The following is a 26534-nucleotide window of genomic DNA, read 5'->3' on the forward strand; positions in this document are numbered from 1 at the left end:
GTTTTTAGTGTTTTTTTTAATATATATTATGGATATAAAACTCTTGTCATATATGATTTGCAAATAGTTTCTCCCATTCTGTGGTTGTCTTTTTACTTTCTTGGTAACGTCCTTTGATGCACACTGGTTTTAATTTTGATGAAGTCCAATTTATCTGGTTTGTGTTTGTTTTTTTAGCTTGTGCTTTTGGAGTCATATCTAAGAATCCATTGCTAAATACAAGGTCTTTAAGATTTACCCTATGTTTTCTTCTGAGGGTTTTAGCTCTTACATTTAGTTCTTCTATGTTGAGCTGTTTTTTATTGTTGTTGTTAATCCTCACCCAAAGATATTTTTTCTATTGATTTTTAGAGAGAGTGAAGGCACATGCACAAGAGCAAGAGGCAGGGGAGAAAGAAAGAGAAACATTGATGTGAGGGAGACACATCAATTGGTTGCCTCCCACATGCACCCTGATTTGGGTCAGGGATCAAACATGCAACCCAGGTACGTGCCTTGACAGGAATCAAACCTGAGACCCTTCAGCCGAGGGCTGATGCTCTAACCACTGAGAAAAACTGGCCAGGGCCCAGCAGGGTCAGTTTCTGAAGACTCTCTTCCTGGCCAATAGATGGGCAACTGTCTTCTCATCGGCATTCACAGGGTAGAGAGAAAGCAAGCTAATACAATTATAGCCACACATCCCCCATGACCTCATCTAATCCTAAGCACCTCCCAAAGGCCCCATCTCCAGTAGGGGTTCAGCATACAAATTTAGGGGAGTCGCAAACATTCAGTCTGTAACACTGGCTGACATTCTATGATTGTCAGGTTTCCATGAGAACAGAGTACAACAGTTATCCTGAGTCACTTTCCCATGGAAAGGAAAAGGAATTTTATTATTCTTTTACTCCCCTGTCAAGCACTGCCCTAAGCTCTTTACATGATTAGGTTAATTTAATTCACAATGAGTGGGTATCATAATCTGCATGCTATAGCTAAGGAAACTGGGCAAAGAGCGGGAGGTAAGTCAGGCCACACAGGTTTGAGGTGGTGCAGATTCAAATTATGTTCTATATGTGTGTGATCTCAAATGTTTGTGGCAATTCTGCAAGGTAGGAACTGTTCCAGATCTCATTTCACAGAGGGGTAAACTGAGACACAGAGAGGATAAGCTATACCTTTGATCAGGTGGTAGCCCCAGCGTCATGGTGCCTGACATGTTTCCCCTCACCCCCAGGTGGCCCTGCTCATCCTCTGTTCTCTGCAGGTAATGATGAATGCTTGGCTCAGCCTGGCCTTTATGACACCTGTGGATGCTGCCACAATGCTCCAGGCAGCCTCGGCTGTGAGTGCTATCAAGGTTTCACCCTGGACAGCTCAGGTTGTGAGGGTAGAGCTGGGCTTTGGGTGGAGTCTAGGCTTGGGAGGTGATCCTGAAGGACGCTGGGTGAGCCCTTTATCTTTTTTTTTTAATTAAATCTTTATTGTTCAGATTATTACAGTTGTTCCTCTTTTTTTCCCCCATAGCTCCCCTCCACCCGCTCCCCGCCCCCGCCCTTACCCCCCCCACTGTCCTCATCCATAGGTGTACAATTTTTGTCCAGTCTCTTCCCGCACCCCCCACACCCCTCCCCCCCTCCGAGAATAGTCAGTCCACTCCCTTTCTATGCCCCTGATTCTATTATATTCACCAATTTATTCTGTTCATCAGATTTTTTATTCACTTGATTTTTAGATTCACTTGTTGATAGATGTGTATTTGTTGTTCATAATTTGTATCTATACCTTTTTCTTCTTCCTCTTCTTAAAGGATACCTTTCAGCATTTCATATAATACTGGTTTGGTGGTGATGAACTCCTTTAGCTTTTTCTTATCTGTGAAGCTTTTTATCTGACCTTCACTTCTGAATGATAGCTTTGCTGGATACAGTAATCTTGGTTGTAGGTTCTTGCTATTCATCACTTTGAATATTTCTTGCCACTCCCTTCTGGCCTGCATAGTTTCTGTTGAGAAATCAGCTGACAGTTGTATGGGTAGTCCCTTGTAGGTAACTGACTGTTTTTTTCTTGCTGCTTTTAAGATTCTCTCTTTGTCTTTTGCTCTTGGCATTTTAATTATGATGTGTCTTGGTGTGGTTCTCTTTGGATTCCTTTTGTTTGGGGTTCTCTGCACTTCCTGGACTTGCAAGCCTATTTCTTTCACCAGGTAGGGGAAGTTTTCTGTCATTATTTCTTCAAATAGGTTTTCAATATCTTGCTCTCTCTCTTCTTCTGGCACCCTCATAATTTGGATGTTGGTATGCTTGAAGTTGTCCCAGAGGCTCCTTACACTATCTTCATATTTTTGGATTCTTTTTTCTTTTTGTTTTTCTGGTTGGGTGTTTTTTGCTTCTTCATATTTCAAATCTTTGACTTGATTCTTGCGATCCTCTAGTCTGCTGTTGGAACTCTTTATAATAGTCTTTATTTCAGTCAGTGTATGCTTAATTTCTAGTTAGTCCTTTTTCATATCCTCGAGGGTCTCACTAAATTTATCGGCGGTTTCTAGAAAATTCTTGAAAAACCTTATAAGTGTGGTTTTGAACTCTATATCCAGTAGTTTGCTTTCCTCCATTTCTGTCATTTGTAACCTGTTTCTTTGTCTCCGCATTTTAAAAAAATATATTTTATTGATTTTTTACAGAGAGGAAGGGAGAAGGATAGAGAGTTAGAAACATCGATTTTAGAGGAACATCGATCAGCTGCCTCCTGCACACCCCGCACTGGGGATGTGCCCACAACAAAGGTACATGCCCTTGACCAGAATCGAACCTGGGACCCTTCAGTCCGCAGGCGGACGCTCTATCCACTGAGCCAGACAGGTCAGGGCTGTCTCCGCATTTTTTATGCTTCCCTGTGTTGATAGAGTGCCTTTCTGTGCTAGGTGTCCTATAGGGCCCAATGGCTCAGCCTCCCCAATTACCTGAGGTGGACACACTTGGTGCACCCCTTTGTGGGCTTTGTGCACAGTCTTGTTGTAGTTATGCCTTGATTGTTGTAGGTATCACTGGGAGGAATTGACCTCCAGGCCAATTGGCTGTGAGAATCAGCTGTGTCTACAGTGGGAGAACTTCTGTGCTGGAGACACCCTCTGGGGCAAGACTTGCTTCAGTGGGGCTTTGGTGCTCACTGAGTCTGCCCCCTGAGTGTGTCCCTTATGGATCTGAGGAGTTGTAATCTGGATGGTCCCACTCTGTAGCGGTAAAGTGGAAAGAAGTTAACTAGAAGAGGACGCTCTGCCAGGAGAAGGCGTGAGCCTGCAAGCGGGCCGCGTCAGAACAAAGTCTTGCACGCGAGACTTATTGTTCCGAGGCAGAACTTTCCTTGACGTGATGAATAGTCCATGAAGGCATAGAAAGTTCAGGGGAGGGTGCACTGCTGCAGGTGGAAAGAATCTTTATATAATATAGGAAATTAATAGTTTAATGTATAACTTAGCTTTGATGATTTCATAAAGCATGTTTATTAATCATTGTCACTTGCTGTACCCCATTGTTAATCATTGTCACTTGCTGTACTCCATTGTTAATTGCTGTGCTCACCCCCAATAAAAGCCATGAGGGATCAGAGGATCTTTGCTATTCGCCTGAGCGAGCGGTAGCCCTCTGCTTCTCCATATCCTGTCGTCCGACTCATCTCTGCGCCTCCGTTCACCAAGAACATCAATATCTGGCGCCCGAACAGGGACCAGGGGTGAGTCTAAGGGGCGTGGGACCGAAAGGGAGATGCCAACGCCGAGTACGCGGAACTTTCGGCAATAGAAGCAGAGTAAGGGGACTAGCCCGTCGATGCAGAGTCAATATATAGCTGTCTTGAAATCATTGTTAAAGAGTTCAGGGGTAAAAGTGAAGAATGAGGCTTTTAAAAAATTGTTTGAGGCAATTCAGCAGCACTGTTATTGGTTTAACCCAGAAGGAAAACAGCAGTTAAATCTTAAGTTGTGGAAACAAGTTGGAAGGTCATTAAGAAGGGCTCACCAACAGGGAAATGCTATAGAGGCTGATGTATGGGCTGTTTTTAATTTAGTAACGTTAGCTTTACAGCCTTTTCAGTCTGATTCTGAAGATTGTGAAGAAATTCCTATGAAGTCACAAAGTGCTGCTCCAGGAGCTGAATGTTTAAATCCTGAGCCTCTCCCTCCTAGGAAATCACTACCACCCGAGCCGCTCCCGTTAGAGGTCACTGAACCAAGGGAGTCAAATAAAGGACAGAAAGCTAGGGTTAAAAATGAAGTAGGGGGTTATGAAAGAATAACTTCAGCCAGCGATTCAGAGCTGGATGATTAATCTTCTGCTGGTTCGGAAGATGATTATTGTCCTCGCCCTAAGTTAAGGAAAAGAAGAGTGGCGAGAAGGGAAACAGAGTTGAAGGAACTTTTAGGGAGTTTAAAAGAATTATTACTTACAGTAGTAAGGAAAAGAAAGAAAATAAAAGCCCTCAGGAGTTGGCTGCACCGCCGCCGAAAAGTGAAAGTAAAGCGGCACTAGCCATTAATCTGGCGTTAGCAGCTGAGCCTCCACCCACCTCCTGAGGACACAAAGAGCTGCTAATGCTCAATACCCTCAAGGGTTATATGTATTATTAATTATAATATTATTATATATAATTATATATGTTATTAATTTTTATATATTAATATAAAATTAATTTATACAGATTATAAATTAATTCCTTATCATTAAAATGCTATAGCTAAGGCAGTATTAGCCCCAGGGCAATATCTGCAATTTAAATCCTGGTGGTGGGAAGAAGCCAGGAGAGTGGCGATGATTAACACCCAACAAAATCCACCTAGATGTAATTTTGACCAGTTAACAGGAACCAACACATAGTAGCTTACAGCAACAGGTGCTGTTAGAGAATGCTGTTATTGCACAAATTAGAACTTGTTGCTTAAAGGCTTGGTCAAAAATAGAGGAGGCTAGCATCCCAGTCCAATCATTTTCTAAAGTTATATAAATAATATTAATATAATAATAATAATAATCTTATTAAAATCTTATATAAATAATTAATAATAATACTATTCTTCTTGCTGATGCATTAAAAACTGCAATTCCCATCCTGCTAAATGCTATGGATGTGGGAAAGTGGGACATATGAAAAAAAAAAAAATGGTCTGAAGGCAAAAGTCCCACAAGGGAAAGCTAAACATGCTCCCGGAGTTATTAATGCAGATTATAAAGGAGAAATATTAGTTATGATGTCTGCTTTTAGTATTATAAATATAAAGGCTAGAAAAAATGGCACAGTTATTATTACTTCCCTATAAACAAATAGGGCATATAGCACCAGTTAAGCAAACTAGAAGATTTAGTAGCACAGGAAAAAAGGTTTTTTAGCATACAGTCTTGGGAGGCCAAAGACCTCAATTTTTACAGTTTATTCCCAGAGGGAATAAAAATGATCAACCTAGTAGATTCTAGGGCTAATGTAACTATAATTTTTACTTTGCACTGGCCTCAATCTTGGCCGGTGCACAAGGTGAATGCAACTTTTACAGGTTGTAAACCTCACTGAAATTTTACAAAGCTCTAATCTACTTGAATGTCAGGGGCCAGAAGGACAAAAGGGCCAAATACAGCCATATATTGCCTCCATTCCACTATCTTTGTGGGGAAAAGATCTTTTACAACAGTAGAAGGCTACAATTACTATACCTTCTTTACAGAAAGGTCATAGACAAATGATTTGTCAAGCTGGTGCTGGCGTCACTGGTGCCAGTATTCAGGACCAAAATTTATAAAGGGGGCCACTTCAAAGCGCTACGTCCTACCATTAAAATGAAAAACAACTGAACCGGTTTAGATAGAGCAGTAGCCCCCAACAAGAGAGAAGTTGGAAGAGCTCCAAATTATTATCAAAGAATAAATACAATTAGGGCATATAGAAGCCAGCTCTAGTACATGAAATTCCCGTCTTTGTTATAAAGAAGAAAAAATCAGGTAAATGGAGAATGTTAACTGACTTAAGACGGATTAATGAGATTATTGAGCCTATGGGACCTTTACAACCTGGAATTCCAAATCCAGCATTAATTCCTAAAAATTGGCATTTAATAATTATTGATTTGAAAGACTGTTTTTACACAATCCCTTTATAATCTCAGGATTGTGACAAATTTGCTTTTACGGTCCCTTCCTTAAATAACAGCCAACCTAATCAAAGATATCAATGGCGAGTTCTCCCCCAGGGAATGTTAAATAGTCCTACTATGTGTCAAGCTTATGTTCATCAACCTTTACAAATATTAAGAGAAATGTTTGTTACAGGCATTTGTTATCATTACATGGATGATATTTTATTAGCACATAAAGAAAAATCTAAAGTAGATAGAATGCTGCAAGAAGCTAGAAAATTGTTTAAAGAGTACGGGCTCCAAATATCAGAGGAAAAAATTCAGCAGGTGGAGCCCTGGTTATATTTAGGACAGAAAATTTCAGCAAGCATTATTCAACCTCAAAAGGTTCAGATTAGAAGGGATAGTCTTAACACCTTAAATGATTTTCAGAAACTGTTGGGGGATATAAATTGGCTTCGACCATCTATTGGAATCCCCACCTATCAATTAACTAATCTATTTCAAACATTAGAGGGACCCTCAGATCTCAACAGTCCTAGGCAATTGACTCCTGAGGCAAAAGCCGAATTACAATTAATTGAGCAACAAATTCAAGCAGGACAGTTAGATCGTATACAATCACTGCAGAATCTTAAAGTTTTAATTATTCATACCCCACATTCTCCAACGGGAATTCTTATGCAGGATACTAACATAATTGAATGGGTATTTTTGCCTAACAAATCCAGTAAAAAATTATCTACATATTTACAGAAAATTTGCATTTTAATAGAAAAGAGAAGAATCCGTTTGCGACAGTTATGTGGACAAGATCCAGATGAAATAATAATCCCCTTTAGTAAACAACAACAAGAAATTCATTGGCAATTATCAGATGATTGGCAGAGAGCCTTTAGTGATTTTATGGGAAAAATTCATAATATTTATCCTAAAGACAAAAGAATACAGTTTTTAAAAAGAACTCAATGGATTTTGCCAAAAATAGTTTCTCCAACCCCCCTATCTGGAGCAGAAACTTATTTTACAGATGCAAATAAACAAGGAATGGCTGGATACAGTAATTTTAAAGAAAATAAAGTAGTACAATCTCCCTACCAATCAGTACAAAAGGCAGAATTGTTTGCAATTGTTATGTTACTACAAGATAAAGACTCTATGTCTCTTAACATTATTACTGACTCTCAATATGCGGAGTTTACTGTGCAACACATTAAAACGGCTACTATCTTTAATGATGGGTCTGACTTGCATGAACTATTTCTACAGCTTCAAACACTCTTACGCCTCCGGCATGATCCTATCTTTATAACACACATTCGTGCACACTCTTTACTACCTGGACCTTTATCTGCTGGGAATGCTAACATTGATCAATTGGTTGGTACAGTAACCTCCGCTCAAAGAGAGCATAATATGTATCATTCCAATGCTAGAGCATTGAAAGAAAAGCATCATATTACTTGGAGACAGGCTAAAAATATTTTTAAAACATGCCCTCACTGTCAGCCATTCCACACTGCTCACTTACCCATGGGGGTTAATCCCAGAGGAGAAACTGTTAATGCCCTTTGGCAAATGGATGTCACTCAGGTGCCAGAATTTGGCAAGCTTAAATTTGTTCACCATTCTATTGATACTTATTCCCATTTCTCATGGGCATCAGCGATGTCCTCTGAAAAAGCTGATGCTGTTATAACACATTTATTAGAAGCCTTTGCTGTAATGGGCAAGCCCCGAGCCATTAAAACTGACAATGGCTCAGCATATTTATCAGGTAAGTGTCAACAATTTTTTCAACAATTTAATATTAAACATATTACAGGAATTCCTGGAAACAGTACAGGTCAAACAATTATTGAACAACAGAACCAAACCCTTAAGGAAATGCTGCAAAAACAAAAAGGGGGAGAAGAGCTGGTATCAGGCCAGACTCCCCGACGAAGATTATTAAGAGCTCTATTTACTTTAAATTTTTTAAATTTGAATACAGATGCAGTGTCAGCTGCCGAAATGCATTGGAGACATAAAAAGGAGGTCCCGGTAGAACAACCTATTATGTATCAAGATGTCACTACTAATCAATGGTGCCCGACTACCGTTTTAAGGTGGGGTCGAGGCTATGCTTATGTTTCCACAGGAACTAAAAAGTTCTGGATTCCTGATAAAAGAATCAAGCTAAGGCATGGCGAGCAAGAGGAAGCGTGACGAGGCGGGACTAGAAGACCGGTTTGCGCAGCTAACCATTCAGAGAGGACAAACAATTCGCACGCAGTTGCCTGGCACCCGAAACACCCCTCCACCTACATGGGGACAGGTGAAGTGCCGATGCCAGGAAGGGGAACGTCTTGTGACTGCCCATGGAAGGCCCTGTAACTAATGACTCTAATTAGATGCCTGGACTTTTTAAAGATTGTGGGCCTTTGAAACCAGATGAAAAAGGGTCCAGTCCAATAGAATCAAACTACTGGAGAAATATCTTGTTTTAATTGTACTTTGTTAACCTGTGTAAATAACTCTGTACCTTTTAATCACAGTAGAGAGAGCTTGTATCTATTGCGGAAGGAATATTGAAGAGATCAAAAAGATTTATTGGCATACTAATTACTGCAATTCTAGAATTGATTGCTGTGACAGCGACTGCAGCAAAAGCTGGGATGGCATTGCAGCGATCAGTCCAAACTGCTACTTTTGTTCAGGAATGGCATAAAGATTCAGAACAGTTATGGAGTTCTCAACGGAAAATTGATAGTAAAAGTAATGAACAAATAGCCGATCTTGAACAAACAGTAGCTTTATTAGGGGACCAAATTGTGAGCCTGCAAAGGCGATTACAGTTAAAATGTGATTGGAACCATACTGGTCTGTGTATCACCCCTGTGCCTTACAATGAGACAGTTTTTCCTTGGGATAAGGTTAAGAAACACTTATTGAATCATGGCAATTTAACACAAGAAATTATTGATCTTCAAGATCACATTCACACAACATTTCAAAAGAAATTAGAGGAGGTAACTGGACAGCAAGTTTTACAAGGTCTTATAAATGAGATACAAAATATGAATCCTATTCCACATATTCAAGCATTAATGGAAACCTCCTCAGGGTTGTTATTGCTAGTATTGATACTTTGCTTTGTTCTATATTTAGTCTGCAGAAGATCCCGTAAAGCCGCAGCAGTGAATAATCAACGCAGTGCTATTTTTTCTGTCATGAACCTGAAGCAAAACAAAAAAGGGGGAAATGTAGCGGTAAAGTGGAAAGAAGTTAACTAGAAGAGGACGCTCTGCCAGGAGAAGGCGTGAGCCTGCAAGCGGGCCACGTCAGAACAAAGTCTTGCACGCGAGACTTATTGTTCCGAGGCAGAACTTTCCTTGACGTGATGAATAGTCCATGAAGGCATAGAAAGTTCAGGGGAGGGTGCACTGCTGCAGGTGGAAAGAATCTTTATATAATATAGGAAATTAATAGTTTAATGTATAACTTAGCTTTGATGATTTCATAAAGCATGTTTATTAATCATTGTCACTTGCTGTACCCCATTGTTAATCATTGTTACTTGCTGTACTCCATTGTTAATTGCTGTGCTCACCCCCAATAAAAGCCATGAGGGATCAGAGGATCTTTGCTATTCGCCTGAGCGAGCGGTAGCCCTCTGCTTCTCCATATCCTGTCGTCCGACTCATCTCTGCGCCTCCGTTCACCAAGAACATCAATACACTCTGACCACTGGGTACACTAGCTCTTGGATCTCTAAGGAGGTGCTAATTTAGCCTCTGCCTGAGGCTACCCAACAGGAGCCCAGCTGTGAAGCTATGCAAGCTGCTGTGGGGCCTTGGGCCTTCTTTTGGAGGTTCTGGGTCTCTCTGACCCAGCTCAGTTTGTTAGGTAATTTTCAGATTGCAAAGGGCCAGGCCTTTCATATGCAAAAGCCACTGCGCACAGCTTGGATGGGGCGGGGTCTCAGGGAATCAACAGGGCGGAGCAAACAGCTATGGCTGATCCTCAGCCCTGCCCTAAGAGGCCTCAGGTCTCAGTGTCCCACGGTAATCGGTAATCACTGCAAGCACCTCTGAGAGAAAGCCAGCCTCGAGTTCTGACCGATGCCAGACAGTCCAGTTTCTCTCCGTATGAGTCTGGGTCCCCAGAGACTCGCCCAGAACTGGAGTTCAGAGCAGTTGGGAGCTTGAGACTCCCTCCCGATTGAAAAAGACAACCGCGTCCTCAGCCACCAGCCCTCTCCACGTGTGCCGAGTCCTCAGCCGCCAGCCCTTTTGGCGTGTACCTCCGTACCTCTACACTTTACTTCCGCACCTCCTCTGAGTCTCAGTGCTTTTCTCTTTCCTTCTAGTTGTAGAATTTCCACTCAGCCAGCCTTCCTGTGGTTCTGGATGATGTCCGTTTTGTCTTTTAGTTGTATTTTTGAAGTGGTTGTGTGAGGCAGCAATTTCAGGTGTTTACCTATGCCGCCATCTTGGTTTCTCTCCTTTATCTCTCTTTGTCTTAAAGACAGAGAGATAAATGTGCTGGGCTCTATTGCTGCCAGTATGGCTGTCAGAACTAGCTGGGGGCTGCCACTGTAGCTGCTCCCATGGTTTCACCCCACACTCCCAGTGGAGCCAGTATGATGGTGAGTGGTGGAGGCTGGGAGGAAGCCAGGCTGCCACCTGTCTGGAGAGGGCAAGTAGGAACCACCTCCCTGCAGGATATCATGCTAAGTACAACTACCTAGAGGTCAGATGGCGCAGCCTGGAGTAGTGTGTTCCTACTGCCAGGGAGTCTGGGCTGCAGAGCCAGCATGACAGAGTTCAAGTTCATTCTTAGGGAGTGGTGACCTGGAGGGCTCAACTGAGAAAGATTCTGAAATGGTGCCTGTGATCAGTGGGAAAGAGCGCTGTGATTGATTAGTGATGTCTCCTTTCGTGGCCTGTGATGCAGCTGTCTCCACTCTCCTCACATCTTACCAGTACTGCCTTTTCTCCAGCTCCTCCCCGCCCCCACCCCGCCCGCCCTTTATGGTGGGTCTCTATCTGACCTCTGGCATTTGGCCCTGGGGACCACTCAGACCATCACCGCTGCTATCAATTCCTTGTTCTTAGTCTGTCTCCTCCTCTTTGTACTCATTCATTCCTTCAGCCATGGTTTGCCCAGGACCCACCTGGCACCAGGACCTCTGGATACAGACATGAGCTGAGAAACAGATCTCATCCCTGCCCTCTAGTCCAGTCTCACCAGGGAACCAGAGATTAATTAGGCCAGTGGTCCTCAACTGGGGACTGTTTTGTCCCTTGGGGCACATCTTAAAGACATTTATAGTTGTCACAACTAGGCAGTGAGTGCTTCTGGCATAAAGTGTGGGGGGGCCAGAAATGCTACTCAGCACCCTACTGTGCCCAGGACACCTCCCCCCACACCCCCCCCACACACACACACAAGAATGACCTGGTCACACATGTCAGCAATGCCAAAGGCAAAAGACCTTGCGAGGATTTCTGGAAAGTTTTGAGAAATGATTTTGAGGAGAATTATAGGGCTGGGGGCTTAGGGGAGGCTGATGGAGATTTTGACATTGGCCTTGGGCTCTGAAAGAGGAGCGGGAGTGGGAGGGAGAACATTATTGGTGAAAGGCTTTTGGGGTGTAAAGGCTGGCCCCTGCCCCCAAGTCCTCTCTCCCTCCCTACCCTCAGGTGAGAATGAATGTGTCCTGTTGCCCATGGCCTGTGGCAGTGCCTCCTGCCACAACACGCTGAGTGGCTTCCACTGCGTCTGTCACTCTGGCTTTGTCTTTGACCAGACCTTGGGGAGCTGCCAGGATGTGGACGAGTATGTTACATGGGGAACCCTGTAGCTACAGTTGCTACAATACCCCTGGCGGCTTCCTGTGTGGCTGCCCCCCAGGCTACTTCCAGACTGGGCAAGGATGAGGGGCTTGAGTGGGATGTACCCAAACTCTCAAACCCTGGGGTGTCTGCACATGGGCAAGCCTGTGCACACATGTATATACATGTGCACAGAGAATGGGCACAGAGCCCCAGCAGCAACCGTACACGTGTACACACAAACTCACATGCACTGTGGTATAATTGTCCTCATGGCACTCCTGCATGATTGCACATCCATAGGGATGGATGCACACTTCTTTGATGACATGTGCGCATGAGCACAGCTCACACCTATACCCACAAGCCCAGGCACCCTTGTTCATTCATATATCCAACATGCATGTGTGCAAACACACATTGACATCCCAGCATGCATGCAGACTTGCACATGCACTCGCCCCTGGGTACACTCAGGTACATTCATATACTCTGAGTGCATGCAGGTTCACATGTCTCCGGCCAGTTAAGCCAACGATGCATGTTCCCGTGCGTGCGCGCGCGCACACACACACACACACACACACGTGTGCACGCCTGGAGAGGTTCACACATAGCCACACTGACACATTTGCATGACACCACTTGCACCCAAGGACAGTATGGCTACAGATGAATTATGGGGGTGGCAGGGGGGCCTGCTGCCTCCACCTCCATCCTGGCATAGGCACTGTGTCTTCAGCCTGAGCTTCAGCCCCAGATCTCAGAACACTCTGGATGAGGAGAGCTGCTCTCACGTAAGCCTGCTATGAGTGTAAGATCAAGGACCTCCCCAGCCATAGCACGGCATGCACAGGGACCACCAGGTGCCATGGAGAATGCACTAGGTGTGGCAGTACAGTCAGTGGCGGGGACAGTCGGAGGATGCGCCAAAAGTGGAAACACCAGACTGTCCAGCTTGTCCCAGCGTTGTGGTACCTGCCTAGGCCTTCCTCCACTTCCTCAGCTCCTGGATTTCCCTTGGGCTCTTTGGGGTAAACAAACCCCACAAGCACCCCACTTCACTCCTGGTAATGAGTCAGGTACCTCCCACATAGACTCTGGCCAGGTGTGTTGCCCCTCATGATCCCTTCCATGGCACTTTGATGCCCCCCAATCTTATTTGCACCCCAGAACTTGTCACCCCTCACCTCTTTGCTGGCAAAACCTTCCCTCAGAGCTCCTCTGAATTTAGCACCAATGGGGCCCAGAGTAGCCAGCTTAATGCCTTTGTTCATTCATAGGGTTGTGGTCCTCCATCACTCTTCTCTCCCCCTTCAGACCCTCCTCCTCTGCACCTCTTTCCTGCACCTTTGATGCTTGGGACTCTTGAGCCCACCTCAGCTCTAGAAATCATCCCCATACTCTCGGGGACAGCAGAGCACCTGTAGCTTTGTCCCTCTTGTCCTCTGGGGCCACTCCAGCCATAACCCTGACCCCAGGTTGTGTAGAACAGTGATTTTTGTCCCTGAGGCCACTGCTGGCCAGCCTTGCCACCATCCCCCAAAGGATCTGAAGCTAAACATTTATTAAGTGCCTGCTGAATGCACACACTACTCCAAGCACTCTGCATTCATGGCCTCTCAATGTTTACAACAGTCTTGAGAGGTGGAGATGCCACTATCCCTATTTTACCAATGAGGAAACTGAGGCACAAAGAAGTTAGGTCACATTGCAGATCTCACATTGCAGAACTTAAAAGTGGCAGAGCAGGGGATTCCAGAGCAATAGCACATGGCCTTTTCTTTACAAGCAGCCTTGGTCTTCACGACCAGGCATCCTAGGCCACTCTGCAGTCACTTCCCTCTGAGACCATCACTTTATGTTATTTCAAAAAATCATTGAGCACAGAGGCCATTACCCACATCTGGGACCAAACTTCTTCACTCCAAAGATTTTTCTGAACACTTACTGTGCACTGGGAACTGTAATGGAGCAACAGTAAACAGCAAAAAAAAAGTCTCTGCCCCCATGGGGCTGATACTCTAAAAATAGGGAGACAGATAAGAAACAAGTAAAACATTGTATTTTATAACACATGATAAATTATGATACATGATAAATGCTGGGGAAACAATGAAGGCAGAACTAGGATAGGAATTGGATCTGAGGGGCTTTTAATATTAGATTAAATATGAGTGGATTATTTTGCCCTGTTTTTTCCCTTTTTTTTTTTTTTAACCTCTTGCTGGAAAAAAAAGTGACTGTATATGTTATCCCATTGTTACCATTATTTTCTGTAACCTTTGCAAGGGCAGGGCCATGTGTCTGTAGGGTTTGCCACTGTGTCACCAGCCCTTGATCCTCAGAAGGGTGTTTGGGTTCTGTGACTTTGCCTGCAATACCCACAGACTGCCAGTAGGTGCTGGTAGGAGCACATGTCTGCAACACTTAATGGGAAGGACTGAAATCTCCAGAACTCAGGGGTTAGGAAACAGGAACAGCTTTCACTTTTAATGCAACAGCAAAACACCCCAGCAGCATATCAATTAGGCAAAACAAACACAGCATTGCCCAGAGCAAAGGAGAAGAAAACAGTTAACCTCCTGTGTGATTGGATATGGCATCCAGCCCTGGTTAGTCTGCCATTGCGGCTGGCTGACTTACTCAGAGCCCTATCTGGCTGCCAGGACCAGGAACACACTCACAGGAGCTCAGATAAAGCAGAGTTTGTCATCTGCACACAGAGGGCTCTCAAAAAGCCCAGATGCAGAAAGTGCAGCGGGCCTCCAGGAACCGGAAAGCTATCTGGCAATTCCTCTCTAGCCCAGCGGGATCTTGTGTTTCTCTCACTGTGTTGGGTCTGGCATCCTCTCTTAGGCTGGCTTCTGCTACAAGGCCCTTGGTCATAATTCCAGCCACCCCATCCACCTTTGGGATCTGATGCTGTCTGAGTCTTATATAGGACTCTTAGGTCATATCCTCAATCCCCTCTGGCCAGACTGGCAGGAATCTCACGAAAGCCCCTCTACTGAGATTCGGGGTCTGGAGTAAGTGTGTAAAATTGGTTGCCTACCTTCCCTCTTTGCTTTCCATCTGAGAACCAGCCTCTGATTTCATGCCTCTATCTATAGCCCATGTGCTGTCCATTGACCTTGTGGATGGAGGGCTAGACAGAAGTCAAGGACAGAGGCTGTTCTGTGTTTTCTTCCTCTTTAGAGATTGGCTAAAATCTACCCTTGGCCATGACTCCATGGCCCCCTATTTACCGCATTCCAGTTCTGCCAGCCTCTAACCATCATCCACTTGGTTTTTCTCCCCAGGTGAGCCTAGCCAGCTTTGATGTGGAGATCCTGCTGACCTTGGGCTTGAACCTCTCATGCCTAGGCTGGGCCGAGCACATCCTGGAGCTGCAGCCAGTAATGGAGAGTTTAAGAGGCCAGGTCCACTATGTTATTGTCCCGAGCAATAATCAGCTTCTTCCGCATGCATCACCTCTGTGGTCGCAGGTCCCTGAAGCTGCGGTGTCAGAGGCGAGAGACTGGAACCTACCAGCTGGAGGTGGTGAGCATGGCAGGCCCCTGGTGCATCTGGGCAGAGGGACAGCCAGGGCCAAGGGTCCAGGCCTTGTGGCTGAAGGTTTGGCTACAGCTACTATAGCCTGGTCCCAGGCCCCCAGCCCCCTGTCCAGACTCACTGCCTGGGTACCACCCAGCCCCAGCCTCATTCCATGGGTTTTGAGGAAAACTGATGAAACTCTGCTCGCTACACACCGCAGGGAGACCCTGGTGACGAGCTGGGGCCTTACTAAGGCCTCCATGCCTCCTCCTCTCCAGAGACAGGATACTTTGGAACTGTTGAGAATCCATCCCTGGTTGCAATGGCTGACCAGGTGGAACCCCGAAACTCAGGAAGAGTGACATGCTACGTTATTACCTCAGGCGAGATGAGCCTCTCCCCAGCAGTCTTTCCTGGAGACAACTGGAAGTTGTGGCCTGCACCTCCACCTCCCACATTAGGGTCAAGCAGGGCCCTGTGATTCACTGTATCTGGACAATCTCAGACTAAACTTCTGCACTGCACAAGAGGTGGGCATAGGGCTCATCCCTCCAAGCAGAAGGGCCCACAGGGCCCCAGCCAGAGCTGGTGTTGCACAGCCATGTTCATGCCCCCTAGGGTTCCAAGGATGCTTTATATCAGAAGTGGAAAAACAATAGTTATTTTCGGGTTACATCTGCCTCCTTAGCACGTTCTTGAGGTAAGTAGACACTAAAGGGCTACATGAAGAACCGGAGACCCTAGGAGGGCGGAAGCTATGGGGTGGGGGATGAGCTACAGTGCAGGGCTCTGAGCAGAAAGTATATAGGTGAGAGGTGGGTGGAGACACCTTCCACCTGGGGGTGGAGACACAGTCCTGGGGTACATATAGGCTCTGCCAATTCTTAGGCTTGTGTGTTTGGCATCAACTGAGCCCTCATGGGTTCACTCCATACTGATTAAAATGGCCTGGCTGGCGTGGCTCCATGGTTGAGCATCAACCTATGAACCAGGAGGTTGGGGTTTGATTCCCAGTCAGGGCACATGGCTGGGCAGCCTATCAATGATTCTCTCTCATCATTGATGTTTCTTTCTTTCTTTCTTTCTTTCTTTCTTTCTTTCTTTCTTTCTTTCTCTCTCTCTCTCTCTCTCTCTTTCTTCTCTCTCTCTCTCTCTCTCTCTCTCTCTCTCCCTTCCTCTCTGAAATCAATAACAATATATTTTTTAAAATATTGATGAAAATGGCTCACATTTCCAGACCACATACTACATATTGGACACCATTCTAAATATTTTCCAATTATTGACCCATTTGTTACTACAGCCTCATGGAATAGAAACTGCTATCCTCATCCTTTCAATCATATTGCAGATTGAAAACCTGAAGCTCAGGGAGGTCAAGCAACTTACTAAGGTGACTCCAGGCTGGAGGCAGCAGAACTGGGTTCAAAGTCAGACAGCTGTGCCGTCACCGGCCTGGCCCCAGGTTGATGGCTGAGATTCTCATCCTGTTAACATGTAGTCAGTATGTGTGTGTCTACAACACAGATAGGAATATATTTAGTCCCCACAAACTTGTATGAGGCAGGCAGTGCTATCACTACATTTTACAGATGGGGGGGGGGGGGGGGCAGGCGGGGACTGAGGTTTAGAGAGTTTGTGGAATCTGCCTGGATCACAATAGCACGGTGAGGCCTGGATGTGACCCAGTTTCCTCCAAGTCTGGCTCCTGGCCCCAAACTACCTCTTCTCCTCTAAAGATGGTACATTTGCTTTCATTCAGAACATTCTTTGTCATGGATATGGGCTGCCTGAGGACAGCACATTTGGTTACATTGAGTTTGAGTGGTGACCTGGACCCTGAAATTTGCCCCTTCCTCCTCCTGCAGAGCAGTCACTGAACTCTGTCCTAGCTGGGGTCTGGTTCACCCAAACTATCAGGAGCTTCTGGGCACCCATCAGAGCTTACAGAGGCTTCATCCATTAGCCGGTTATGACAACCCAGGGACCTGGGCAAAGCAAGCATGTGGCCCCACTTTATAAACCAGGAAGGAGGCAGCAAGAGAGTGGCGCGGTTTGCTCAAGGTCACCAGCTGAACATGCACCCGGTCCTATATCTAGCAATCCAGTGCTCGGCCCCCCGGAGATGTCTGCTATCCTGAAGTGAGAGGGGATCATGTGGAATTCAGCACAGGTTGGGACTGGCACCCCATAATGAAACGTGACAGAGACAGGAATGATGTCCCACCAAAGGTTTATTTTTAAAAGCACAGCTCAAGAGGGGTGTCCATGGATGGACTAGAGCTTTGCAAGGGCCCAGAGGGACATAGGCAGGTGTGGCCCCAGAGTAGGTGACAAAAGACTGCAAATGGGTGGTGATCCTTGATGATTGTCCATCAGAACCATTGGCCAGGGCAGGCTCTGGTTCTCAAAGAAAACAAAGGGCTCCCTCCTTACAGCTGCCTAAGGAGCAGGAGGTGGCGGGGTGAGAGACCAATGCAGACTTGGGTACAGGCTTGGAGAGTTGGCTTGAAGGATAGAGCAACTGGGGGGCTGCAAAGCAACAGTCACGGTGGAGAAACTCCAGCCCATCTTGAGTTGATTGATCCTGGAGATGTGCAGTCTCACAGTCCTGCAGGAGAGATTGGAGAGGACTGGAGAGGACAGCAGGTGACAGAGAGTGGAGTGGAGCTGAAGTTTCCTGGGCTGGGTCAGTTGTGGACACCTAGGACGCTCTCATGTGAACCTGTGGGGCTGACCACAGAACCAACCCTCCTTGGTCATGCTGATGAGTCCTCGACCCAATCTGGGCTCATCATGAGCCCTCATCATGATGAGCCCAGAGATGGTAACATGATCCAAGTCCTTACCTGGATTAGCTGCTGTTGGGAGGGAGGCATTCCTCTTGCTGCTTCCAATGCCACCTCTAAACAAGGAGGGTGGAACCCTGTAGGTTCCAGAGCTCAGCTTCTTCCCAGTAGTGTGAGAGCCTGTCAGAAAGATGGAAATAGAAACAGATAATAGATTCATCAATACCCTTTGAGCACCTGGATCCAGCCAAGCCTGAAGCCATTAGCTGGTCATTTGAACTGATGAGTTTCCCATTAGCTTGACTTTCCCATCTCTGGCAATTGAAAGTGTTTTGACTAAAAGAATTGCTCATTCACTCAGTCTCCCACTCCCCAGCAACTGGCTTTCTTTGGGGTGTGGGCAGCTGTCAGTGTGCTAGGCTGCAATCCCCTCCTTTGGGGCTTGAGAAGCTCAGTAGCCTGCAGCTGGGCTGGGGTCTCACCCACCTTGGAAGTTTCCCGAGGTGCCTTGGTGATGCTTTTTCCGATGATTCAGTAACCTCATCCCATTTTGTACCCACTTGGCCTTTGGGTTCCCACACACCATCTTATGTCTGTGAGGGAAGTAGAATCTGTGCAAGTGGGAGTAGAGTGCAAGGTTAATGTGTAAGTGGGAAGCAAAGTTATGTGTGAGCTCCCACCCACCGTAGCCCCCATTGTCCCACTCACATCACAGCGGGTAGGTTACAGCTGCCACTCACATCCTGGTGATGGTAACTATGGGCCCGCCGGAGGACAGTCTGCTTGATGTAGGGATGGTAAGCCAGGCAGCAGTCCTCAAAGACACCTGCAATCACACAGTCACCCAGGCTCACTTTTCTTTTTTGTATTTTTATTTTTGTTGTTAATCCTCACCTGAGGATATTTTTTCCATTGATTTTTGGAGAGGGAGGAAGGGAGGAAGGGTGGGAGGAAGCAAGGAGAGAAACATCAAGTTGAGAGAGACATTGGTTGCTTTCCCGCATGTGCCTGCAACCCAGGTATGTGCCCTTGACCGGAAATTGGTGCACAGGCCATTAAGTGACACAGCCATGGCCAGGATCAGTTTTCTATGTATCTGTGTGGCTGCATTTGCACTGGGTGTGCAGGCACAGCCACCGATGTAGGCACCCTCAAACATATCATGACTGTCCCAGGCCCCATGGAGGCTGAGGGACAGCCCAGGTGATAAGGAAGCCATTAGGCTCACCTTTGGTCCTTGATATGGAGACAGCTGGCAGGAGTTGGAGAGGGCCTGAGACCCTGGCTAGGAAGGGCTCAGGACCTCAAAATGAATGGGAGACTAAGGCCATTTCTACTCCTGCTCTGGGACAGAGGGCAAGGAGGGCAGATGCAGTACCCTGAGGAGGGGCCAGGGGCCACCACTGCCATCTGGGTCCCTCCTCCTAAAATGAGTGGGCTGGCCTGCTGTTCCTGATGTTTTGGTTTCTGCTCCAGATTGGTCTTTCCCCACCTAGGTCTACCTCAGGTACCTCCTCTCTGTTCCCATCAGAGTCACCTCTCTGAGTCACCTGACCAGAAACCGGGAGGTCTCTGTTCATTTACCCTTTAGTTGAATAAAAGCATTTAAAGTTCCTACTCAGGGCCAAATGTCTGGATAAACAGAAGGGAATTGGACCTAGTGTTGTCATCAGGGATGTCCTGGCCTAGCAGGAAGACTAGGAAATTGATCTATGCTGGGAGGGGGAAGTTCAGAAGGGGAGGCACTCAGAGGAGGAGGTGCTGGTGCCAGAGGGTCTGGAAGCAAAGGATGAATTGATGCAAAAGATGGTACAGAGGCCTTCAAGGGATCTGTCCCTCTATTGGCACCTGGAGTGACCATGACTAAGCCCTGGCAGAGTGAAGCCAGAAGGAGGGGTAAAGGAGAGGGCAAGAATGGCCCCAGAGAGCAAGGGGCAGTGGAGTCAAATGGATCCTGGGGCACAGTGTCAGGCAAGCAGTTCCTCAGGCTGGGGGCCAGGATCAAAGGGCCTGGGCTTGCCTGCCTGCTGGAATGAGCCTCTGATACCAGGGCAATGGAAACTAAGCCCAGCCCCCTCTGGGGCAAAGGCTAAGATCTGCTGGGGGACAGGAGAGAGCCTAGTAAGGGGTGGGTGGGGCAGGCGGACCTCGACCCTGCCCTGCCAGCTGCTGGGGTTCGGTTGCCTCCCCTGGGCCCACTGCGATGGAGGGCACCGTGGCGGGGCTCCTCTCCTGGGGTATTGCATGCCCAGAACTGGCTTTTAGTCACCAAAATCCTCAAGTGCCTAATCTAGGGAGAGGAAGGAAGGTATTTCCCAATAATAACAGTAATTACTGTTGGTGCTGCAGGCACTGGGCCAAGTGTTTTGCAGGCATTAGTCCATTGGATCTTCATGGCCCCTCTCTCTACAGCGGGAATTTGGAGCCCCACTTTGCACATGAGGAAACTGAGGCCCATAAAGGCTGAGTAGTGACCCTCAGCCTGACCACCCAGTTAGCCCGGGTTGGGGGAAGCTGGGAAGAGGACCCTTTCCTGCTAGTCTCTGGGGCTCTACAGGGTGAGATCACTGCAGTGTGTCCCTGGTGACAAGGGGCTAGGCCACTATGGGAGCCACCCTCTGCTTCCCACATTCCCTGGGCTGACTGGAGTCCCTGCAGGGAAGACTTGGGTCATGGGCTTTGGTGGAGGCACCACAGGGACTGCACAGATGCCAGGAGTTTCCGCATGCCTGGGGATGGGGTAGCTGTCAGAGAATCTGATGGTGGAAATCAGCTCAGACTAGAGGAGGGGATAGGCAAATGGGAGGGGGGGCAGACAGAAGGATGGATGGGAAGGGGGGGAACTTGGGGGGAGGAGAGTAGGTATGGGCCCAGACAGTACCTTGAGCTTGGACAGCAGGGGCCCAGGTGCCTATGAAGCAGGTCATTAGGCAGGCGAGGAGCCACAAGTTCATGGTGCAGATTTGTTCTCCTCCTCCTGATCCTTGAGGGATAACAGGGGAGGTGGGAGGGGGGTAAGGAGAACACCAAATGGACAGTAGCAGGCACTGGGAACACCCCCCTCCCATCTCAAGCCAGGACCCTCTGCAAGGGAGGCAGGCAGCACAGGATCGGGCCAAGTGGTTCCTGGGAGATCAGCTGCTGGTCTCGGTTGCAGCGAGAGGACACTTACCAAAGCGTACGGGGCTCCTGGTGCCTCTGGAGTATGGGCAAGCTCTCCTGCCCACTAGCCAGCAGGCGTTCTCACTTTATAGATGGAGCCCCACCCTGCACCACCCGTCCTCCACCCTCTTCCTCCTCCTCACCTGTTCTCCCACTCCACCTCCAGGCTTCTCCCTCCTGCCCCGCCCTCCTCTCTTCTCCTGTTTCTCTTTCTAGCTCCTTTCTCCGAGGTCAGGATACCTATGGAGGGAGTTGGGGGCAACTGGGGGTGAGAGGATCCAAATCAGGAAACAATGAGTCCCTCAACTAACTACTCAGAGGTGGAACCGACAGGGGTTTGGCTTCCTTGGCAATAAGAGGCTGAAGATGCCTGCAGGTGGACAGCCCAGCCCTGCCAGGCCACTGGAAGGCTGGCTACCCTGTGACCCCCCACGACTTCCTTCCCTATCCCAGGCCTTTCAGCCAGCACCCTGCTTTCTCCCTGAAGGACCCTTTCTTCTCCTCCTATTCCCTCTCCTCTCAAACACCTGGGTGGCTTCTTGTGGACAGGTGTCAGGCTGCCTAGAGCCCAGGAAACAGACTTTGCCTCTGCTCCCCACTCTCAAGCCACCTGTTCTCTTGGGACCCTGCCTTCACATGGCTTTTCTCTCCTTCCACACAATGGGGTGACTTATGTCACAGAAATGATCTGGTGTTGAGAACAGGCAAATCTATAGAAACAGAAAGTAAAATTAGTGGTTGCCATGGGCTGGGAGGAGGGGAGACTGAGTGACTGCCAACGGGTTGTTGGTGGTGTGTTGCTGTTTTTGTTTGTTCTGAAACTAGATAGTGGTGAGCATCCAGTGACTCTGAGAATACAGTAAACATTACAGAATGGGCCTCTTGCAATGGGTGCAACATACATATGTGAATTTTATCGAATATTCTTGAAAATAATCTCAATAAAACTATTAACTGCAACTAATGTTCTGGTTTTGGAAGAAAAGTCAGGAGCCCCATGTAGCCACACCACCAGGAATAAATGCCACACTAGTAGTGTTACAGAAGACCAGAGAAAAACCAAGCAATGCTTAGAGAAATGGAGTTACACTGCTTTATTATGCCTGTGGTCTCAGTGGAGTCACCTCCAAAAAAAAAATCTGAGCCAAAAACATGGAGGAAGCTTTACCTTTTTATATCTTTCCACCCCTTTGTCTCCCAAATAAGAGTTTTTCCGGACCTTCTGCAGACTTTACCAAGAGCTCTATGTAAGTTATTTTTGCAGGCAGCTTGTAATCTTGAGCGCAGCACAACTTAGTAGATAACTAACAGGCACCTGGTATGGGGGTGGGTAGAAACAGCAGCAGAGCGGCTTGCAAGGTCAGATAGTTGAATTCATAGAACAAGACTATTTATGCATAGTAGAAAATTCAAACAGCAGTTTTTACAAATAGAAGTTAATATATTATAGAGAGCATTAGCCTTTAGCCTTCTCAGTAGGCATCTCTTCTTTCCCTGGGTCCTATGGCACAGCTGAAATAGGGATGCGGGTGTGGGAGGGAAGATGGGGTGCAGGTAGGGGAAAGGGAGCTCTGCAGAGTACTCACAACTGATCGCTTTTAACTTTAAAAAAAATGTTTTTATTGATTTTAGAGAGAGAGGGAGAGAGAGAAAGAAATAGAAACATCAGTGAGAGAGAAACATCAACATCAACATGAGAGAGAAACATGAATTGGCTGCCTCCTGCATGCCCCCTGCCAGGGATCGAACCCGCAACCCGGGCATGTGCCCTGACAGGGAATCAAACCGATGACCTCTTGGTGCATGGGTCGATGCTTAACCACTGACCCACACAGCCCCGGCTGCTTTTAACTTTTAGTTTCCGGCATTATTAGCTGTAGACCACTCTGGGTATTTATAACAGCCTGCACCCCTTTTTCATTTCTCCTGCTCCACCGGAGCGCGTGGTGGGGCCGCTCCTCGCCCCTGCCCTAGCTGAGTCGAAGCTGGCTGGTTGGGGCTTGGCGTGGGGCGGGCCTTGATGAAGGCGCTGGACTAGGGTCAGAGCTTTCTGGGTGGGGCTTACACCTCAGGGCGGAGCCTACAGCCCTGCCCTGTCCCATCCCCGGTGCTGCAGTCCCGGGTGGGCGAGGCTGGGCCCCGCCGCGGCTCCCGCGTGGCTGCGGGCGTGGGGACGCGGCGTGGCGAGCCCGGGCCAGCCTCCGGCCCACTGCCCCTGCCTTCCCCGCTCGTGGGCAGCGGCCAAGACGTGTAGTTTTCCAGACTTAGCCCAGGTCCCGGGCGAGCGAGTCCCTCTTCCCGCCCACTCTGTTTGTTCCAGCGCAGCCTTCACAGGAGGGCGGAGAAGCTGAGGACCCAGAACGCCTATCAGACAGGGATTTGCGCGTTCTTGGACTTGGCTCAGGACCCAGGTGTCTGGGCAGGAGACAAGATGTTCGGAAGCCCTGAATGAAAACCCCCAGTTCTAAGGACCACAGCTGCTGAATGTGAGGAGGACCACACATTCAGGTCAAGGCTCAACCGGGGGAGGAGAGGCCTCTTCCGTTGTACAGCTGCCTCCAGGGGACCTTCTTCCTCATCATGTGTGAAATGAGTGCAGCTGTGGAGACAAATGCATCCTCCTGCTTCCTGGTCACCAGTTCTGACAATGGAAGCTGATGGGGGTGGTCTCCAGCCTGGAGCTGAGCCAAACTCAGGGACTGATTACACCCCAGGGCCTGCAGCGTAGGCTGCAGTACAAGGGTGGTGGGCAGGGCCCCCTGTGAAAAGCACCCTAGTGGGTATACACAGGTGGCCCTACTGTAGAGCTGGGTGGGCAGTGGGTCTGTGAGGAGAAATACCAACTGCTCCCTTTGGAGTGAACTCCTCTTCAGGCTGAGTAGTTCTTACTTCTCTGCTTGAGGATCTTCCCAGGTGCTCAACATTGGCCCACTTTATAGAGGAGGTGATGGAGGGTCTAGGAGGCCAGTCATTTGCCTCTTTTTGGCCAGGAAAATTAACTGTTCTTAAATACTTTGAAGGAACAGGGGACAACCCCCTCCCTAATGGCAGAGAGCCATTGAGCAGAGGCCTAGGGGTCATCAGGAAAGATGCTGGAGAAGTACCACCAGCTGAAGTGGGGGTCCTTCTGCAGTTGCTTTTGCATATCAAATCCCCCTCATCCCCAGGTGCTGCCTACAGTTTTCTGAACCTCTGGTGCCTCAAGGTCCCAGCAGTTCAGGTGGCCTCCGAGAGAAGCAGCTAGGGACCGTTCTCTCTCCTCCTCCCCAGGTCACGCAGCTCTTGGGGAGACGGGTGTCCTGTCTGCTGGGCCTGGACTCCTGTTATGCCGAGTTGCCTCTTGCTCTGGTCCAGAGCCACAATGGTTGCCAAGCAACTAGAGGTAGGTTGGGAGGAGGGAGGGGAAGATGTCTTGCCAGCCTGACCTGACTTTCAGGGACTTGGTTTACAGATTGTGTCTGTGTGTTCCCAATATGGTTGGCCCTGGTCCCTTCTGCAAGTCCAGCTTTGAGGGGTTTCCATCCCCAGGCTAACCAGCTACCTTTGTGTTCCAGAGGGCAGCCACACTGATGGCCAGGGTGAGGGAACTCAGGCTACTGGCACTGGTCTCAGTCTTGGCCTCAGTTCTTATGCTTCTCCTGCTCTTACTGCATTTGTGGAGGCCAGGTGAGGCTGGGGCTGGGGCAGGGGTGGCTTCAGAAGGGAGAGTGGTGTGCCCTGAGGAGAGGATCTTATCCCATTCCAAGAACCTCTAGAAGCTGCTAAGCTCTATTCACCCCTTCCACACAATTTTTCTGGGTACCTCTTACATACCAGCCCTGGGGCGACGGCAGTAAGGAAGCATCTATGTCCCTAACATGAAAGATGACAAGGATGTCACTGATCCTCACTGGACACCTACGTTGGGGCCACTTGCTATCTCATTCATTCTTCACTTAGCAAGCAGCACTTTCTATATGCCAGGCACTGAGCTGGGTGCTGGGTCAAGCAGTGAAAAAGACAGACAGTCCCAGTGTAGAGCAGACAAGACAAGCAGCAAAACAACAAAGCAACAAACTAGGACTGAAGGGTCCTGGGTTCGATTCCAGCCAAGGGCACATGCCCAAGGTGTGGGCTTGATCACCAGTAGGGGGTGTGCAGGAGGCAGCCAATCAATAATTCTCTCTCATCATTGTTGTTTCTATCTCTCTCCCTCTCCCTTCCTCCCTGAAATCAATAAAAATATATTTAAAAAAAACAAAAATGAAGCAAGATGCTGTGAGGTTAGAATCACTGCCTCTAATCCTGAGTAATAGGGAGATGCTAGGGATGAACTTCCCTCCCCTCCCCTCCCCTCCCCTCCCCTCCCCTCCCCTCCCCTTCCCTTCCCTTCTCTTCTCAGGCGTAATTGGAAGCTGGCTGCAGATCAAGAGACAGGGCCAGCTTTTATTTTGTGTAACTGGTGGGGAGCTAAGGAAAGGGAGAAGAAAAACAGACCCACTTTAGACCTGCTAAGAGTGGGGAAACTATAGACATTCAAAGAGAAACACCCTAGGGCCAAGGGCAGGATCTTGGATCTGGAGCCCAAAAAGCCGTGGCCATTGGGGCATGGAATCACAGCCATGATCCACATTTTATGTTGGAGGGAGGTGCCCCCGCCAATTCCACCAAGCTGCATTTCTTTAAAGAGAGCGGTTTGAATTAACAATAACCCTAGAGCAGTGGTCCGCAAACCGCGGCTCGTGAGCCACATGCGGCTCTTTGCCCCCTTGAGTGTGGCTCTTCCACAAAATACCACGTGTGGGCGCTCACATACAGTGCGATTGAAACTTCGTGGCCCATGCGCAGAAGTTGGTTTTCGGCCTGGGCGAGTCTATTTTGAAGAAGTGGCGTTAGAAGAAGTGGGGGGTGTCGTCCGGCGCAGGTGGGCTGCGGGATACGCAGCGCGGGGGAGGTACATTGTTTTGAGGTGCGTTTGCTGAGGTCGACCCCTTCCAACTCTCCCATCCATACTCATCTATCTGAAACAAGTATACAAGACGAGTGTGGATGGGAGAGTTGGAAGGGGTCGACCTCAGCAAATGTACCTCAATCAGATTGAGGACGTTTTTAGCAAAGGCCAACTTAGGAGTACCCTAATTAAATTAA

At 47.8% G+C, this 26534-nt stretch overlaps 1 protein-coding gene across 2 annotated transcripts; it reads right to left on the reverse strand.

Annotated features, from left to right (window-relative positions):
* Positions 1 to 17672: 17672 nt before the first annotated feature.
* Positions 17673 to 21486, reverse strand: CCL25 (C-C motif chemokine ligand 25). Of its 2 annotated transcripts, none has more exons than XM_070414103.1 (6): positions 21418 to 21486; positions 21127 to 21228; positions 18954 to 19071; positions 18732 to 18856; positions 18306 to 18425; positions 17673 to 18067 (listed from the first exon to the last, which is right to left on the reverse strand). In XM_070414103.1, the coding sequence occupies exons 2-6, from the start codon at positions 21197 to 21199 to the stop codon at positions 18060 to 18062; spliced, it is 444 nt and encodes a 147-aa protein (XP_070270204.1). In that variant the 5' UTR covers positions 21200 to 21228; positions 21418 to 21486; the 3' UTR covers positions 17673 to 18059. The 2 variants fall into 2 exon arrangements, with proteins under 2 accessions (XP_070270204.1, XP_070270203.1); XM_070414102.1 differs by lacking the exon at positions 17673 to 18067 and adding an exon at positions 18076 to 18189.
* Between the last annotated feature and the right edge of the window lie 5048 nt (positions 21487 to 26534).

Source organism: Myotis yumanensis, unplaced genomic scaffold (genome assembly GCF_028538775.1).
Source record: "Myotis yumanensis isolate MYYU_CA2020_CCGP unplaced genomic scaffold, mMyoYum1.0.hap1 SCAF_5, whole genome shotgun sequence".
Lineage (NCBI taxonomy): Eukaryota > Metazoa > Chordata > Mammalia > Chiroptera > Vespertilionidae > Myotis > Myotis yumanensis.